This window comes from Cervus canadensis, chromosome 25 (assembly GCF_019320065.1).
Source record: "Cervus canadensis isolate Bull #8, Minnesota chromosome 25, ASM1932006v1, whole genome shotgun sequence".
Taxonomy (NCBI): Eukaryota; Metazoa; Chordata; class Mammalia; order Artiodactyla; family Cervidae; genus Cervus; species Cervus canadensis.
The window spans coordinates 34,330,386-34,347,713 of record NC_057410.1 but is presented as its reverse complement, the minus strand read 5'-3'; the positions used below and the strand labels follow the sequence as shown (position 1 = coordinate 34,347,713).

The 17,328-nt window shown below is 37.5% G+C and overlaps 1 protein-coding gene across 5 annotated transcripts in view; it reads left to right on the top strand.

Annotated features, from left to right (window-relative positions):
* LOC122427551 overlaps positions 1 to 17,328 on the top strand; it is a 128,980-nt gene that overhangs the window by 56,490 nt on the left and 55,162 nt on the right. For 3 of the 5 annotated variants that reach the window (XR_006265439.1, XR_006265440.1, XM_043447103.1), the window contains one exon: positions 15,537 to 15,655. Coding sequence is in view for 2 of the 5 variants with exons in the window: in XM_043447103.1 (XP_043303038.1) it covers positions 15,537 to 15,655 (119 nt within the window). In the remaining 3 variants the exon portion in view is untranslated. Of the gene's footprint in view, positions 1 to 14,612; positions 14,732 to 15,536; positions 16,640 to 17,328 lie in introns of those variants that run through there. The other 2 variants (XR_006265441.1, XM_043447106.1) reach the window with 2 other exon arrangements.

Sequence of the window (17,328 nt, the reverse complement as noted above, 5' to 3'; positions counted from 1 at the left end):
AAAAAAAGAACCATGGTTAAACAGATTCCAGTTTTCAAAACTATCTGAGATTTTGTTTTCTACAACCTGTGACTTAACACATCTCTTTGACAGATCATTGCATTCTTTCATCAGAAGTACACACAAAATTCAGTTGCATTGCATTGAACACTTACTCTTTAGCTTTCTGGGACTCAGTTTTTTCGTCTGTAAAATGAGGTGGTTGGACTTCATTAGATCATATTTAAAATTCTTTTCATCTATAGGGATAGGGAGCAAACTTGCTTGAATTGTTGGAAAGAATCTGCTAGTTGGATTTAAGTCTCATTTGTTCATTTCTGTATCATCATCAGAACCTCTCCAATATGCTTTCCTTTCCCTCTATGCCTCTCACACTTTCTTGTCTGTTCACAGTTCAAAAGACTTCTCCTGTCCGAATGATTTATCCTTCTGGATTTATGCTGTCAGAAAGGCTTGTTTAGATAGAATCCAGACATACTTGTGTGTTGCTTATGCATTCTAATTAAGAAGGACAACTTCAAATGGATCAAGGTTATCTTAAAAAAGAATTAGAACCTTAGTCAAAGATCAGAAGAGAAGAAGAACATTATAAAACAAACTTAGGATAAAGAATTCCAAAGTTTAAACCAGACTAAGACGGGAAGCATGTTTTTCTTTCTCAAAATCAGACTACTTCTTATTTGAAGGGGTTTTAAGAGCACAGAGTAGCTGCAGTTGCAGAAACACAGGTTTCTGACGTGGCTACTTGGAATTTGTTAAAGAAAAACAATTCTGAAAATTCACTCCGGTCCCTCTGGCTCCCCTGGTTCTCTGCACCCTGAGAAAGAAAAAGATTACACAAGTGCCATCTTTTGGAGAAAACAGCAATAGCAGCAGATGCCAGATTTTAAAACATTAACTCTATTTAACTCTCAAAAAGAGAAAAGAAGTTGTAAACATCATGTTAATCTTATAACAATGTTTTATCTAAGAGTTTATAAATCATCTGATTCAAAAATAAAAGTAAAAGCTAAATTAAAATCTGGCTTTGGTTTTCTTCATCTTTGAATTATAGTAATGAAGTATATCTGATTCTGTTTTAAAACAATGTTTGAGAAAACGACAAAAGAACAAAATGCTACCCCAAATCCCGATGTTATTATTATTTTTAGGCTTGATCATGGATAGAGATCTACTGGGGATATTAATTGTTTGCACCCAGTGACTCTGCCCTAGGTTAGGTAATCCTTAACGTCACTCACATAGTGTCTTGTTTTTAGTGTTTAGAATGGAAAACCAGAGAGGCAGAGAATTCTTATTTATCTGAAACAAGGAAAAATTGGTGCCAGGAACCTGCTAAGTTTCTTGGACTTGGACAGTCAAGGTTTTTGAAATCCTACGAAGCTTGGTAGAGGATGTAAGCATACTTACTGTTTAATGTGTGCAAACAGCTTTCACATGTCCTGGGCAATCTGGGTGTGCTCTCCATTGGTACAATGGCTGTCTAGCACAAGATTCTGCAACTAAACAGATGAAGCTGATCTTTAAAATACTCAAAGACAGAGATAAAGGGATGTCTGAATTTTGCTTTAAGCAATGTTGAGATAGCCAAAAATTTGACTTAGCAATAATTGTCATTTTACTGATATATTGAAATCATAAGTATAAAGCACCCCTCCTTCTATATTTTCTTCTCTGAGGGCTTCCCAGGAGGCACTAGTGGTAAAGAACCCACATGCCAATGCAGGAGATGTAAGAACACGGGGTCAATGAAGCACCTTTCAAACATAAGCTATTAAAGGCATAGAGGTAAATCTGATATGTGGCTGATGGCTTCCATGTTTCTCTGAGTTTACTCTCCCAAACTATTTTCTTCGTGTAACCACCCACTCATACAAATTTAATATGCATACAAGTTTTTAATGTTTACCTTAAGTCATACTCTAAATCAGATTCTATGTTATCCCCTAAATCAAGTATCACAAAAACTGCCGTGATTTTAAAGTAAGAAATGAAAGCTGCCCTTCTAAATAGCCATAATATTTTGAAGAGCAGTATATTACTGAATATACGTACTACATTTTTTATATCACTTCCTTCTCCACTCTGCCATGTAAATTTTAACAAAATTATTATGCCTGAAAATAAATACTAAACAGATAACTAAAACAGCATTTTGGATTTTACACTCGGCCAACGTGAGACTGCTAGGAGTTGGAGTTAAAATTCTCCAGCAAGCCCTGCTGTGGTTGTCATTCATTCATATCTCTCCCTTTCTGAAAAACCTCAAAATAGCTTATGATGCCACGTACCATATGCGGAGTAATAATTAGGCTTACCAGGGTGCTTTCTGCTGGACACTCTCTTTGGCATAGACAAAGCCATAAAATCCAGCTTTTTACACAGTGTCATCCAATTTTTTTTCAAATGCTTTAAAGACCATAACTGTAATATCACTTGACAACTTTGGCCACGCTTGAAGCTAACTAATGGGTACTTTTAGATCTGGGTTTTTTTTATACATTTTTTTTTTCCTACTGGGACAACTACCAGAATTTGGGAATTGAATCAGTAGTACACATCCACAAGCTTTGAACTTTGAAAAATTAAAGTGAAGACATTTAACAGTATCTCTTGCAACTGACTTTTGCAAAAATTATTTGTAATTTCAAATTAAAAGTCAATATGAAGAACTTCCAAGGAAATGTAATATTTTTAATGACCTTCTGGGAGCAATATATATGTATCGTTTTCCTAATTAGAATCCTTATATCTGGTCTCTCCCAATGGGTGCGTGTGTGTGTGTGTGTGTGTGTGTGTGTGTGTGTATGCTCAGTTGCTCAGTCATGTCTGACTCATTGCGACGCCACGGACTGTAACCTGCCAGGCTTCTCTGTCCATGGGATTTTCCAGGCAAGAATACTGGAGTGGGTCGGCATTTCCTACTCCAGGGGATCTTCCCAACCCAGGGATCAGACTTGCATCTCTTGCATCTCCTGAATTGGCAGGCAGGTTCTTTACTACTGCACCACCTGGGTTCTCTGGTGGCTCAGTAGTAAGAATCTGCCTGCCAGTGCAGGAAATACGGGTTGAATCCCTGGGTTGGAAAGTTCCCTAGGGAAGGAAATGGCAACCCACTCTAGTATTCTTGCCTGGGAAATCCCATGGACAGAGGAGCTTGTTGGGCTACAGTCTGCTGGGTCACAAAAAAGTCAGACAGGACTTAGAGACTAAACAACAACATTGATGGGTACAAAAACCTCTGTAATTTGGCCACATAGAAGTCTTTTTGGGATTTGCTCTTTGCATCCGAAACAGTCACAAAGCACTTGCATCTAAAATCGGTGTCCTCTGATTCTGTCATATCATCAGGAAAGTCAAAGAATTATCAGAAATAAAAGATCTAAATATTTAAAAAGTAAGATCAGGATGGTTGAAGCTTGTTTTCTTGACATCAAGAAAAGGGGATGGGTCTTAAAAGTCTGTGCTTTACCTCTTCAGACGTATATACACACACACTCTCAAGCATAGACATTGAGGCATATTTGCTTATATAAGCAAGTCTAAGGTAGGGTTCTTTAGGACTGCAAGACTATGATGATATCCTGAGTAAAATAAGAGAAAACTATTCATAACTATTTGATAAATTCATTTTCTATAAAGTGCAGCTTCCATCAAATTCTTGTTTCTTCTATGTTTTATTAAAATTCATAGGGGGGCATGGCAATAAAACAGAAGCAAGGATTTGCACAACCAATATATTCAGAATGTTCCTGATTGTTTTCACCTTAGCTTAGAAACTGGTCTATTTTGTAGTTAATTTTCAAGTACCGTAGCCCATATATTTCAGTACTTGAGTAAGAAAGCAGTCAAAAATCATGTTTAAGATTTCTTTTTAAAACTCTGCTTAAAAAAAAATAAAATGTACACACACACACACATGTAGAGAGAGATATATTCACATATGGGCTTTCCTGGTGGCTCAGACAGTAAAGAATCCACCTGCAATACAGGAGACCTGGGTTCAATCCCTGGGTTGGGAAGATCCCCTGGAGGAGGGCATGTCAACCCACTCCAGTATTCTTGCCTGGAGAATTCCATGGACAGAGGAGCCTGGAGGACTACAGTCCATGGGGTTGCAAAGAGTCAGATAAGACTGAGCGACCAAGCAGAGCACATATTCACATTTATATAGATATAGATGTATATATATTTTACCATGTTGTATGTAGGAAGGGTGGGATATAGACAGTCTGGGAAAAATGTAGAGCCTTTTATGACCCAAGTAAAAAATGTTCTCAAATGAATGCACAAAATTAAAAATTATTCACATTCTCAACAGGAAAATTATTAAAATAGAGGCTCTTTGGCTACTCATACTTTTATAAAATGCAAAATGCAATATTTTGTTACTTAAAATTATATAATAGGAGAATGTGGGCTTTAAACCATAAAGTCTGGGGTTTGAAACTTATTTGCAATATCTTGAGTAATAGTCAAGATCTTGTGATCTTGAGCAGTTATTAAGCTTCTGAAGCCCCAGTTTTCCAGTAAGAAAAATCTGACTTTGTGGGTTATGGTGAGGATTTAGTGCAATTTCCTGTGCCTTTTCCACAAGGGATACTTAGTAAATATTAACTCTGCTCACTTTAACAGTCTAAATACTTTTCAGTGAAACCACCCTGATATATAAGGTAAATGAGCATCATTGGTTTGCTAATGTTGAAATGGAAATGAGGAAAAAAAGCCCTTTAGAAAGGCTTTCTTGTTGCATTTTGCAAACACAGGCTTCTTCCTTCCAAAGCTTTGCAAAAAGGCTCTTCCTCCAGGCGATCCTTATCAATAAACTCCACCCAATTCAATCAGTCTCATTCATCCCAGCATAAAGTTAATTGATTTAAAAACTTCAAAAGGATAAATCACTTCTGAGATTCTGCCCAGTCATATCTGATGAGCAACAGGGGGACCATACGTCCTTCTTTTCATTTTTTCCCTCACCCTTGCACTCACTTCTTCATTCAATCAGCCATTGAAACATTAAACACTAAGATCTGGGTGTGTAGAAGTGTTGGATTTCTCTAGAAAAGGTAAAGAAGAGCAGGGGACACAAGTGTGCATAATTGACCTACTGGGTGAGTACCTCACAATCTTCTGAGTTTTCCTCTGTTCATTTGACACCCTTGTGTATGAAGTAGGTAATCAGAGGTGAAGAGGATGATACCTCCAAAACTGTAGGGTGTTTCACTGTTCATGAAGGGCTGTTGGCTTATTTGGGGCTTCCCAGGTTGCTCAGTGGTAAAAGATTCATCTGCCAGTGCAGGAGACTCAGGTTTGATCCAAGGTCAGGAAGATCCCCTGGAGTAGGAAATGGCAATCCACTCCAGAATTCTTGCCTGGAAAATTCCACAAACAGAGAAGGCTGGTGGGCTGCAGTCCATGGAATTGCAAAGAATTGTACATGACCGAGTAACTGAGCATGCATGTTGGTTTATTTGATCTTGACAACCCCATGAGCCCATTATTCTCAACTCAAAAAGGCCCAGAAACATCCCCAGGATGACAGTAAGTGAAGCTGGCCTCAATGCTTAAGCCTCAGAAGTTGATTTACTCTGAAGACACTGTAACAAGTTTTCTAATTTTCTATCCCATGGAGAAGACTATCTATCCCATAAAGAAGACCCCAGTGTGTATTGGTCTCAAGCCATGTAAACCTGATCAGCCTCTGCTAGACCTGTACTGCTTCTTTTTGTTGTTGTTGTTTTAACTAATGTTATGAAGATAACGCTTTTAGCAACTGTATTTAAAATATCCAAACCAGTGGTTCTCAGCTATATTGTGCATAATATTTATCTGGAGAATTTGTTCAAATATGATTCCAAAGTTCCTACCTTAAAGAGCTTCTGTTTCAGTAGTCTAGTTTGCAATTTTAAGAATACAGATCTTCCTCAACTGGAAATATTCTAAGTTGAAAATGCACTTAATATGCCTAACCTATCAAACATTAAAGCTCAGTCTAGCTTACCTTAAACTTGCTCAGAAAGGTTACTTCAGCTTACAGTTGGGCAAAATGATCTAACACAAAGTCTATTTTAGAATAAAGTGTTGAATATCTCATGAAATTTATTGCATACTGACTCTTTGAGACCCCATTGACTGTAGCCCAAGGGCTTCTCTGCCCATGGAATTTTCCAGGCAAGCGTACTAGAATGAGTGCCATTTCCTACTCCAGGGGATATTTCCAAACCAGGGATCAAACCTGTATCTCCTGTGTCTCCTGCATTGGCAGGCAGATTCTTTACCACTGAGCCACCTAGAGAGCCCATTGCATTTTGCACTGAAAATGAGAACTAACGGTTGTCTAGGTATAGAATGGTTGTAAGTGTATTGTTTGCTCACTCTCGTGATCATGTGGCTGACTGGGAACTGTGGTCACTGCCTCTACCCAACATCACAAGAGTATCTTATCCTGGGAAAGGATCAAAATTCAAAATTTGAAGTACAATTTCTACTAAATGCAAATCACCTTTGTACAGTCATAAAGTTGAAAAATCATTAAGTTGAAAACCATCTACATATATGTTGAATATTATATGTGCTATATATGCAATATATATGTGTCTAGTCAAAGCTATGGTTTTCCAGTAGTCATGTATGGATGTGAGAGTTTGACCATAAAGAAGGCTGAGCACCAAAACACTGATGCTTTTGAACTGTGGGCTGGAGAAGACTCTTGAGAGCCCCTTGGACAGTGAAGAGATCAAACTGATCAATCCTAAAGGAAATCAACCCCACATATTCATTGGGAGGACTGATGCCAAAGCCCCAGTACTATGACCACTTGATGCAAAAAGCTGACTCACTGGAAAAGACCCTGATACTGGTAGACTGAAGGCAAAAGGAGAAAGGGGTGGCAGAGGATGAGATGGTTGGATGGCATCACCGACTCAACTGACATGAGTTTGAGCAAACTCCAGGAGATAGTGAAGGACAGGGAAGTCTGGTGTGCTGCAGTCCATGAGGTCGCAAAGAGCTGGACGTTGTCTATATATGATATATTGCATATAAGATGTATATGCAATATATTTGTGTGTATAACATAGGATCGTATGTTTCATACTATATGCAATATATTTCTGTGCATATTTATTTATATAAAACCCAAGTACCTGCACCCCAGTTAAGCCCGCTTATCTTTGGATGACATGTTAAGAATCAAATATAAGCTAAGAATTTTAAAACTGAAAGGAGCCTTAGAATTTTTCTTCTACTGACATTTTTCATTTAAAAATAAGCTGAAGTTTTTGCTGCTCTGTTGGGTGACTTCCTATCTTTAAATGACGACAACTGTAAGGTGCTAGGGAGGGGGCAGAAGTTTCAATTTGTAAGCACTCTTTCTAAACGTAGCCCTTGAGCACTAATTTGGAGGTATTGATTCTACTCATATGAACTCTGTCACAGACACACCTGATCATTCAGAACACCATTAAAACTCCAGTTGCAATGTCACAGCAATCATAATAAAAATGCTGAAGTTGTATATATAGATTGACCTAAAAATAAAATGTAAATAGTTGCCACATTTCCACTTTGTAGACTCTGCTTTATAGCACTTTTAGTCCTATTCATCTTATTTTGCTTTAGCTGCTGTCTTTATTTTAACCCCTGTTCCTTCCACAGGATCCCTAATTTCTGCCAACAACCAGTTCTCTACCTCATTCCAACACTTCCCAGCCTCTGCCACTCCACAACTCCATCCCATCTGCCATGAAGCAGGCACTGTGGTGGAACATTCATTAAAACCTTGAGAGATGCCATCTGCTACCTAATAACTGCCTATGAATCATTCAAGATTATAAATATTACCTTTGCATTGTAGACCTGGGACCTTTGAAAGACTGGCTCAAATAATTTGACATCATAGTTATCATCAATGGCCTAGTGAACTACAACATTCAAATATTATTTCACCAAAAAGAGCAATGGCTTTTTAAAAAGTACAATACTCTCCTTTTTCCTTATCTTCATCCTACTCCAACCAAATGCACAGCTGGAATGAAAACTGGGAAAACACCAACAATTTAAGCTTCACTAAAAACCAATAAAGAGCTGAAATATAGCCAAAAAGCAAATAAATTATTTACAGACATTAAATAGAGTGGAAAGGGAATATAGATTGATGAGTAACATAAAGTATATAGTGCATTATAGGGTTGGTTTTAAGTTTATTAAAAGCAATAACTGTACTCAATTAAGAGTGAGATTTCAATTAAATTTCAATTAATTGAAAGAATGAGACAAAGCTTTATTTTTCCATCCATTCTTTTACCACGTGAAAAGGACCCGTTAACATTATGAGTTATATAATAATTAAAATTTGGAATTTATTTTAGATAATAATTAATCCCAAATATTAAATAATATTTATTACCAAAAAAGTTAAAATCATTTAAATAATTATATGACATACCAAACTACATAGAATGATTTAAATAATATGTGTTTTATATATATACAATCATTTTCTTCTGAAGCAAAGGCTAATAGAGTTTTGCCAAGAGAATGCACTGGTCATAGCAAATACCCTCTTCCAACAACACAAGAGAAGACTCTACACATGGACATCACCAGATGATTGACACCGAAATCAGATTGATTATATTCTTTGCAGCCAAAGAGGGAGAAGCTCTGTACAGTCAGCAAAAACAAGACTGGGAGGTGACTGTGGCTCAGATCATGAACTCCTTATTGCCAAATTCAGACTTAAACTGAAGAAAGTAGGGAAAACCACTAGACCATTCAGGTATGACCTAAATCAAATCCCTTATGACTATACTGTGGAAGTGAGAAATAAATTTAAGGGACTACATCTGATAGAGTGCCTGATGAACTATGGACGGAGGCTCATGACATTGTACAGGAGACAGGGATCAAGACCAACCCCATGGAAAAGAAATGCAAAAAGGCAAAATGGTTGTCTGAGGAGGCCTTACAAATAGCTGTGAAAAGAAGAGAAGCAAAAAGCAAAGGAGAAAAGGGAAGATATTCCCATTTGAATGCAGAGTTCCAAAGAATAGCCAGGAGAGATAAGAAAGCCTTCCTCCGCGATCAATGCAAAGAAATAGAGGAAAACAATAGAATGGAAAAGACTAGAGATCTCTTCAAGAAAATTAGAGATACCAAGGGAACATTTCATGCAAAGATGGGTTCAATAAAGGATAGAAATGCTATGGACCTAACAGAAGCAGAAGATATTAAGAAGAGGTGGCAAGAATACACAGAAGAATTGTACAAAAAAGATCTTCATGACCCAGATAATCATGATGGTGTGATCACTCACCTAGAGCCAGACATCCTGGAATGTGAAGTCAAGTGGGCCTTAGAAAGCATCACTACGAACAAAGCTAGTGGAGGTGATGGAATTCCAGTTGAGCTATTTCAAATCCTGAAAGACGATGCTGTGGAAGTCCTGCATTCAATATGCCAGCAAATTTGGAAAACTCAGCAGTGGCCATAGGACTCAAAAAGGTCAGTTTTCATTCCAGTCCCAAAGAAAGGTAATCCCAAAGAATGCTCAAACTACCACACAATTGCACTCATCTCACACTCTAGTAAAGTAATGCTCAAAATTCTCCAAGCCAGGCTTCAGCAATATGTGAACCGAGAACTTCCAGATGTTCAAGCTGGTTTTAGAAAAGGCAGAGGAAGCAGAGGTCAAATTGCCAACATCTGCTGGATCATTGAAAAAGCAAGAGAGTTCCAAAAAAACATCTATTTCTGCTTTATTGACTATGCCAAAGCCTTTGACTGTGTGGATCATAATAAACTGTGGAAAATTCTGAAAGAGATGGGAATACCAGACCACCTGACCTGCCTCTTGAGAAACCTGTATGCAGGTCAGGAAGCAACAGTTAGAACTGGACATGGAACAACAGGCTGGTTCCAAATAGGAAAAGGAGTACATCAAGGCTGTATATTGTCACCCTGCTTATTTAACTTATATGCAGAGTACATCATGAGAAACACTGGGCTGGAATAAGCACAAGCTGGGATCAAGATTGCCGGGAGAAATATCAATCACCTCAGATATGCAGATGACACCACCCTTATGGCAGAAAGTGCAGAGGAACTAAAAAGCCTCTTGATGAAAGTGAAAGAGGAGAGTGAAAAAGTTGGCTTAAAGCTCAACATTCAGAAAACTTAGATCATGGCATCTGGTCCCATCACTTCATGGCAAATAGATGGGGAAACATTGGAAACAGTGGCTGACTTTATTTTTTTGGGCTCCAAAATCCCTGCAGATGGTGATTGCAGCCGTGAAATTAAAAGATGCTTACTCCTTTGAAGGAAAGTTATGACCAACCTAGATAGCATATTAAAAAGCAGAGACATTACTTTGCCAACAAAGGTCCGTCTGGTCAAGGCTATGGTTTTTCCAGTGGTCATGTATGGATGTGAGTGTTGGACTGTGAAGAAAGCCGAGCACCGAAAAATGGATGCTTTTGAACTGTGGTGTTGGAGAAGACTCTTGAGAGTCCCTTGGACTGCAAGGAGATCCAACCAGTCCATCCTAAAGGAGATCACTCCTGGGTGTTCATTGGAAGGACTGATGCTGAAGCTGAAACTCCAATACTTTGGCCACCTCGTGCGAAGAGCTGACTCATTGGAAAAGACCCTGATGCTGGAAGGGATTGGGGGCAGGAGGAGAAGGGGACGACAGAGGATGAGATGGCTGGATGGCATACCAACTCGATGGACATGAGTTAGAGTAAACCCTGGGAGTTGGTGATGGACAGGGAGGCCTGGCGTGCCGCGATTCACGGGGTCGCAAAGAGTCGGACATGACTGAGAGACTGAACTGTGTGTACTGAACTGAATATTTTTCAAGTAATATAAGACTTCATAAGGTATATTATTTTATAAAGTAAATTTTTAACAGGATGATGTAACTGGTTCAGAAACCAAAATATATATTACATATTATTTTCATTAGCAGCCAGGTTGTAATTAAGGACTTTAATTTACTAGAATGACCCAGTACCGCCACCTGCTGTTTAAAACAGAAAATACAACTCAATGAGTACAATTTATAGAAACGGGAGCTCAAAGTTTGGCTTAGTACCATCATTATGATTATCTCTCAGATTTTAAGATTTTTAAATAATGTATTTTTTGAGCATATGTAGAGATCTTTAAATATGCTGATATTATGAAAAAGGAAAGAGATCAGTGGAATAAAACGAGTAAAGCCAAGTGAACAAAATAAACACAACTTGAGTACTCTGCTGCAATCTAAAAATAAGAGAGAATTTGATTTTTCTGCCACGCAATCTCATCAGCTCTTGCTGATCTCACAGACTTTACAAGTTTATTCCTCTGTATATTTATTAATGGTAGCAGATATATTATCAATGTAATGCCGAGAGAAAACATGGCCTTTTCAGTTAGGACAAACTTGGATATGTATTCCAGCGCTTCTGCTTGTTAGCTTTGCATTCAGTTCAATTATGTAGCCTTTTCAAAACCCCTGCTGCAGATTTTAAAAATTGAGACATCAACATGGACTTTGTAGGGTTTTATTAGACTTTCAAATGTTACATTTAAGGCCCTGGGGATACATATTGGGCACTGTATAAATGACATCTCTGGCTATATTTTCCCATAATTTTTGTATTTAAACATATGAAAAAATATACATCTTCTATAGTTTCAAATAAAAGCTTATTAGCACACAAATTTCTGAAATGTATGGCCATGCACTTAAGTTAAATTGACTTAATTGATTTCATTTGTAATCACTTGAGTTCCATCCTGTACCTTGGCAATATAATGGAGTAGTGTCACTAATATCCCAAATTTGGGAAGTTTAATGGGCAGATGTCACAAATGTCATGAGAGGATGTAAGAAGTCTTAATCTTTTGAGCAAATGTAAAGCATAGGACTTGTTAGACACTCAATCTGAGAAAAATAGCAAATTTACAATAGTCAGGACTTACAGTTTTAGCCTAAAATCCAATCAGGGATTATTTTTGACAAGGAGACTAGGAGAGGACTGCAGACAACCTAAATTCATGTTCCTTAATAGATTTGGATTCATTTGATGACATGAGGTCATTTTGGAAAGTATGAATCTCTCACTTATGGATGAGCCTCCAACAGAGTTTTAAGAATGGACTTTATCCTGTTTTCTGACGTAATCCCATGAAAAAAATAGTAATTTTTTAAAACCTTAGTTATCCTTAGGGAAATGATATTTTGAGTAGGATCATCATTGTGAGTTTTCTGTGAAAATTCAATTAGGTGAGAAAAATGAAATAGGTCTGTACCATGGGATTTTTGGGCCTTCCCCAGTGGCTAAGCGGTAAAGAATTGACCTGTGATACGGAAAATGCAGGAGACCTGGGTGCGGATGATCCCCTGGAGGAGAGCATGGCAGCCACTCCAATATTCTTTCTTGCCTGGAGAATCCCATGGACAGAGGCGCCTGGCGGGCTACAGTCCATAGGGTCGCAAAAAGTCAGACACAACTGAAGCGACAGAGCACGCGTGCATGGAGCTTTTTGGTACTACCCAGAATGATGCAATGGGTGGATTAAAAATGACTAAACAGATGGATGTATTAATATATGGATTAACAGATGAGGAGGGCTCAGAAAAGAAGTTTACCAGGGGAGAAAGGATAGCTCTTCCTTACAGTAGAATTTCTATTAATCAAGGTGGAAGGAACTACAGAAGTATATAAATCACTATTTGGAAACCAGCTTAGTACCCCAATAATAATCAAATCTAATAAAAAGATCAATGGGTTTGTAGCAGGATGATGATATAATCTCAAAGTAACTCTCAACAAGATACTTATTAATGACAATAGGGGAAGTGGTAACTTTACATTGAAGAAAATTGCAGGTACCACATTTATCAAGTGGACAAAGTTAAATTGTGTGTGGTGTGTGTGCGCTCAGTTATGTCCAACTCCTTGCAACCGCATGAACTACAGCCTACGAGGCTCCTCTGTCCATGGAGTTCTCTGGGCAAGAATGCTGGAGTGGGTTGCCATTTCCCTCCCAGGGATCTTCCCAATCTGGGAATGGAACCCCCATTTCTTGTGTCTCCTGTGTCTCCTGCACAAGCAGGTGGATTCTTTAACTGTGCACCCAGGGTCACTATCATAGTAAGGGTATATATCATGGTGCATTGAGAAAGACACAGCATCCCTATGGTGTTCTTTCCCAAAATGCACGACCTAAATCTAATTAAGGAAACATCAGACAAACTCAAACAGAGGGACATTTTACAAAGTACCTGCCTTGTATTCCTCAAAACTATTTGTCATGAAAGTCAAAAAGCAAACCAACAAAACCATTCATACACAAAATTTAACAAAATGAGGATCTGTTCCAGATTGAAGGAAGAAAAAGAAACATGATAACAATATACTACATGTCATCCTGGATTGGTTAAAAACAGTAGTAGTACAGATAGCGGAATCTGAATGTTTCACAGATTAGACACTAGTACTTCAGTTTCTTTAAAAATTTTTTAAGTTTTACTGAGAAACAATTGACATAAATGACTGTATATGTTTAAGGCATGATGGTTTGATTTACACGTATTGTGAAATAATTATCACCATAGATTTAGGTAGCCTCTATCATCTCATATAGATGCAATAAAAAAAGAAAAAAATTCTCCTTGTGATGAGAACTTTCGGTATCTACTCTCTTACAAACTTCCACACGTAAATATCACACAGCAGTGCTAATGATAGGCATCATGTCATTTGTTACATCTCTAGGACTTATTTATCTTAAAACTGGAAGTTTGTACCTTTTAATTCTCTTTCTCTAAGGCCTTGTTTCCCTCTCCTCTGATACCAACAAATCTAATCTCTTTTTCTATGTTTTAATTAGATTCCATGTACAAGTGAGATGATACAGTATTTGTCTTTTTTCTGACATTTCACTTAGCATAATGCCTTTAAGTCCATCTGTGTTGTTGCAAATAGTAGGATTTCCTCATTTTTATGGGCAAATAATATTCATACATATATATATGTATATGATGGACTTGTTAGTTTCTTGATTATATTCATGAGATGTGATTACATAGCAGAAAATATATACTAATATATTTAGATGTACAGGGTATCACGTCTACAACTTGCTTGAAATATTTCAGAAAAAATTTTAGATACAGGTATATTATTATCAACACTTATATCTTTACCCAGGGCTTCCCTGGTGGCTCAGTGGTAAAGAATCTGCTTGCCAATGCAGGAGATGTCAGCTCGATCCCTGGGTTGGGAAGATCCCCTGGAGAAGGAAATGGCAACTCACTGCAATATTCTTGCCGGGGGAATCCTATGGACAGAGGAGTCTGGCGGGCTACAGTCGGTGGGGTCGCAGAAAAGTCAGATATGACTCGGCAACTAAGCAAGAACAATATCTGTATCCATAGCCATAGCCATGGTGCGTTGGGGGGACAGAGAGTGAGTACAAGAAATGGTGATAAAAAGAAATCTGGGTTGGGGCATAAGGGAATTCTTTGTACTAATTTTGAAAATTCAGGAGGCATCTGAAATTATTTCAGAATTAAACACTGAAAATGGTAAAGGAAGTGGGAGAGAAAAGCAAAGAGAAAAAGATGGAAGAAGAGGAGGAACGAAGAGGAGGGAGATGAGGAGAAAGGCTTACCTTCTCAGAAGATCTTATACCAAAATCCTCTCTCTCTGAGCTGTTCCATAACCTCAGTAATGTACGTGTGAATTTACTGAATTAAGATAATTTGGGTGGAAATGAGGAATGAAGAACTAGAAGCTTGAGTTTGGAGTAAACTACACATCTAATTGAATGCATGTCCTGTACTATAAGCTATTTAAGGGCAAAAAGCCAATCACTTTTTTCCTCACTCTTGTTCATCGGGCTCCGCTATGATGCCCAACACACAGGAAATGTTTGATGAATATGTATGAAAAGAATAATGTACAATACCTACTTTGTGATTTTCTCAACTCTTATGCTTCTATTTTGCAATTATCTTAATGCCTTCTTAGAATCTGTCCACCAACTGTCTAGGGATATTAAGTATATAATTATTTGCTTGAGTAGCCTTTTTAAGGAAAATCAAAATGTGTGAGGCAAAGATGAAATCTAATAATTCATTAGCGACAAAACACTGGCATCTCTTTGCTGACCAACACGAAAAAGAAGGTTTGTGCTTTATTCCTAGTGAGTAATTGTAAACTTCCTTGAACATTAATTCAATATGATAGCCTTAAAGGGCTGTCAATTGTTGTGGTAAAATAAGATGGCTGGTAGAGTGTAGGATTACATTTCAAACTAAAGTTCAAAGTCTCAGCAATATCTACTTTTTTGGAATGTGGATTGTGATATTTGAAATTACCAGGATAAATGGAAACATTAAAAAAGTGTAACGATATCACAACCAGACTGGACCTGCAAACCAGCCTGAGGGGCAATGAGCGGTAAGAAATGTTTTAAGCCTAACTCACTAATTTTCTGTCTTTTCTTGGTGACATTTGCGTTTTCTTTTACATTAGAAAAAACAGACCAAGTCTGAGAATGCCTGCAACCCTTCAACCTAAGGCAACTTGCTTAAAGAGAAGTCTTCAGGATGACAACATATGGATCCCACATCTCCACACTCCACCCACAGCTGGTAAAGTCACAGTGAGCCCTTGACCCGATGCCAACCTATCCGTCTAGTCAGTGATACCGATGCAGTGGTCGGGAGCTAAAGACTGATGATGGCCTTTATACTGCTTTGTGTGGTTTTTTTTCTTTTTAAAGAATCATTGAGACATAGCTGACATAAAACAATTACACATATTTCTATATTTATATCTATATCTGTATTCATCTCCAGGAGGACATCGCCACAACAGACATGTTGAATGAAACTGTCACTTCTAAAAGCTTCTTTTTGCCCCTTTGTAATTCCTCACTCTTGCTCCTCCTCACCTTCCTGCCATAGCAGGCAGCCACTTACCAGCTTTCTACTACTATACATTAATTTTCATTTGCTAGATTGGATAGAACCCTACACTATGTCCTATTTTACATAGCTGCTTTTACTCAATATATTTTGCTAACTAACATTTACATCCATGTAGTAGGATAAATTCCTTTTTATTAGTGACTAACCAATATTTTATTTTATAAATGTACAGATTATTTATCCACTCAGTTACTGATGAACATTTGAATTGTTTCCAGTTTTTTAACTATTATGAATTGGGCTAATAATTAACATTCACATAAAAGTTTTTGTAAAAACATATGCTTTTATTTCTCTTGAATAAATAAATAGGAGGAAAGCAGCTGAGTTTATGTTTAATTGTTTAAGAAAAGCCAAACTATTTTCCAAACTGTTTGTACCATTTCACTTTCTTCCCAGGAATACATGACAGTTCTAATTCCCCAGCAATGTTGCCAACACTTTGTACAGTAGGTCTGTTTTATTTAACCATCCTAATAGATACATAGTGTTAGCTCATTGTAGTATCTCATTAATTTGTACTTCCAAAATTCATCATCAGCATGTATCCTTTACTGAACTACTTATTCAAATGTTCTAGTTGTGTTGTTCATTTTCATTATTATTCCATTGTAAGTACCCTTTATATTCTGAAGACATAGCCTTTATCAAATATCATAAATCATATGTATTACCTGCATAAATATATGTATATTACATGCATATATATATATTTATATATATATATGTTGTGCAAACTTTTTCTCCCAGAATGTGACTTGCATTTTTATTCCCTTAACAATGATTTCTCATGAAGAGAAAATTTTTTTAAATTATATATTATTTATTTGTTGGCTGTGCTTGTCTTCATTGCTGACCATGGGCTTTGTCTATAGTGGGGGCTCCTCTCCTGTTGCGGTGTGAAGCCTTCTCATTTTGACGGCTTCTCTTGTTACTGAGCACAGATTCTCGGGTGCGGAGGCTTTAGCAGTTGTGACACACAGGCAGAGTTGCCCAGGGTCATGTGGAATCTTCCTGGACCAGGAATTGAACCTGTGTCCCTTGCACTGGCAAGCAGATTCTTAACTACCGGACCACTAGACAAGGCCAGAGTAGATGTTTTTAATTTTAATGAAATTCAACTTATCAATTTATTTTTCTATAAACCACGCTTTTGTTTTATCATGGTGCTGGAATAGGTGTGGACTAGGAGGACTTATGAAAGGGCTAACGAGTGAGGAAAGATCCAGTTCATTTAAAATTTTGTGAAAACTTTCTACCATAAGTTGTACTTTAGGACCCAGAACATATTCTCTTGATATGAATACGCAGCAAGAGGTCAATAAAGCTGCTAA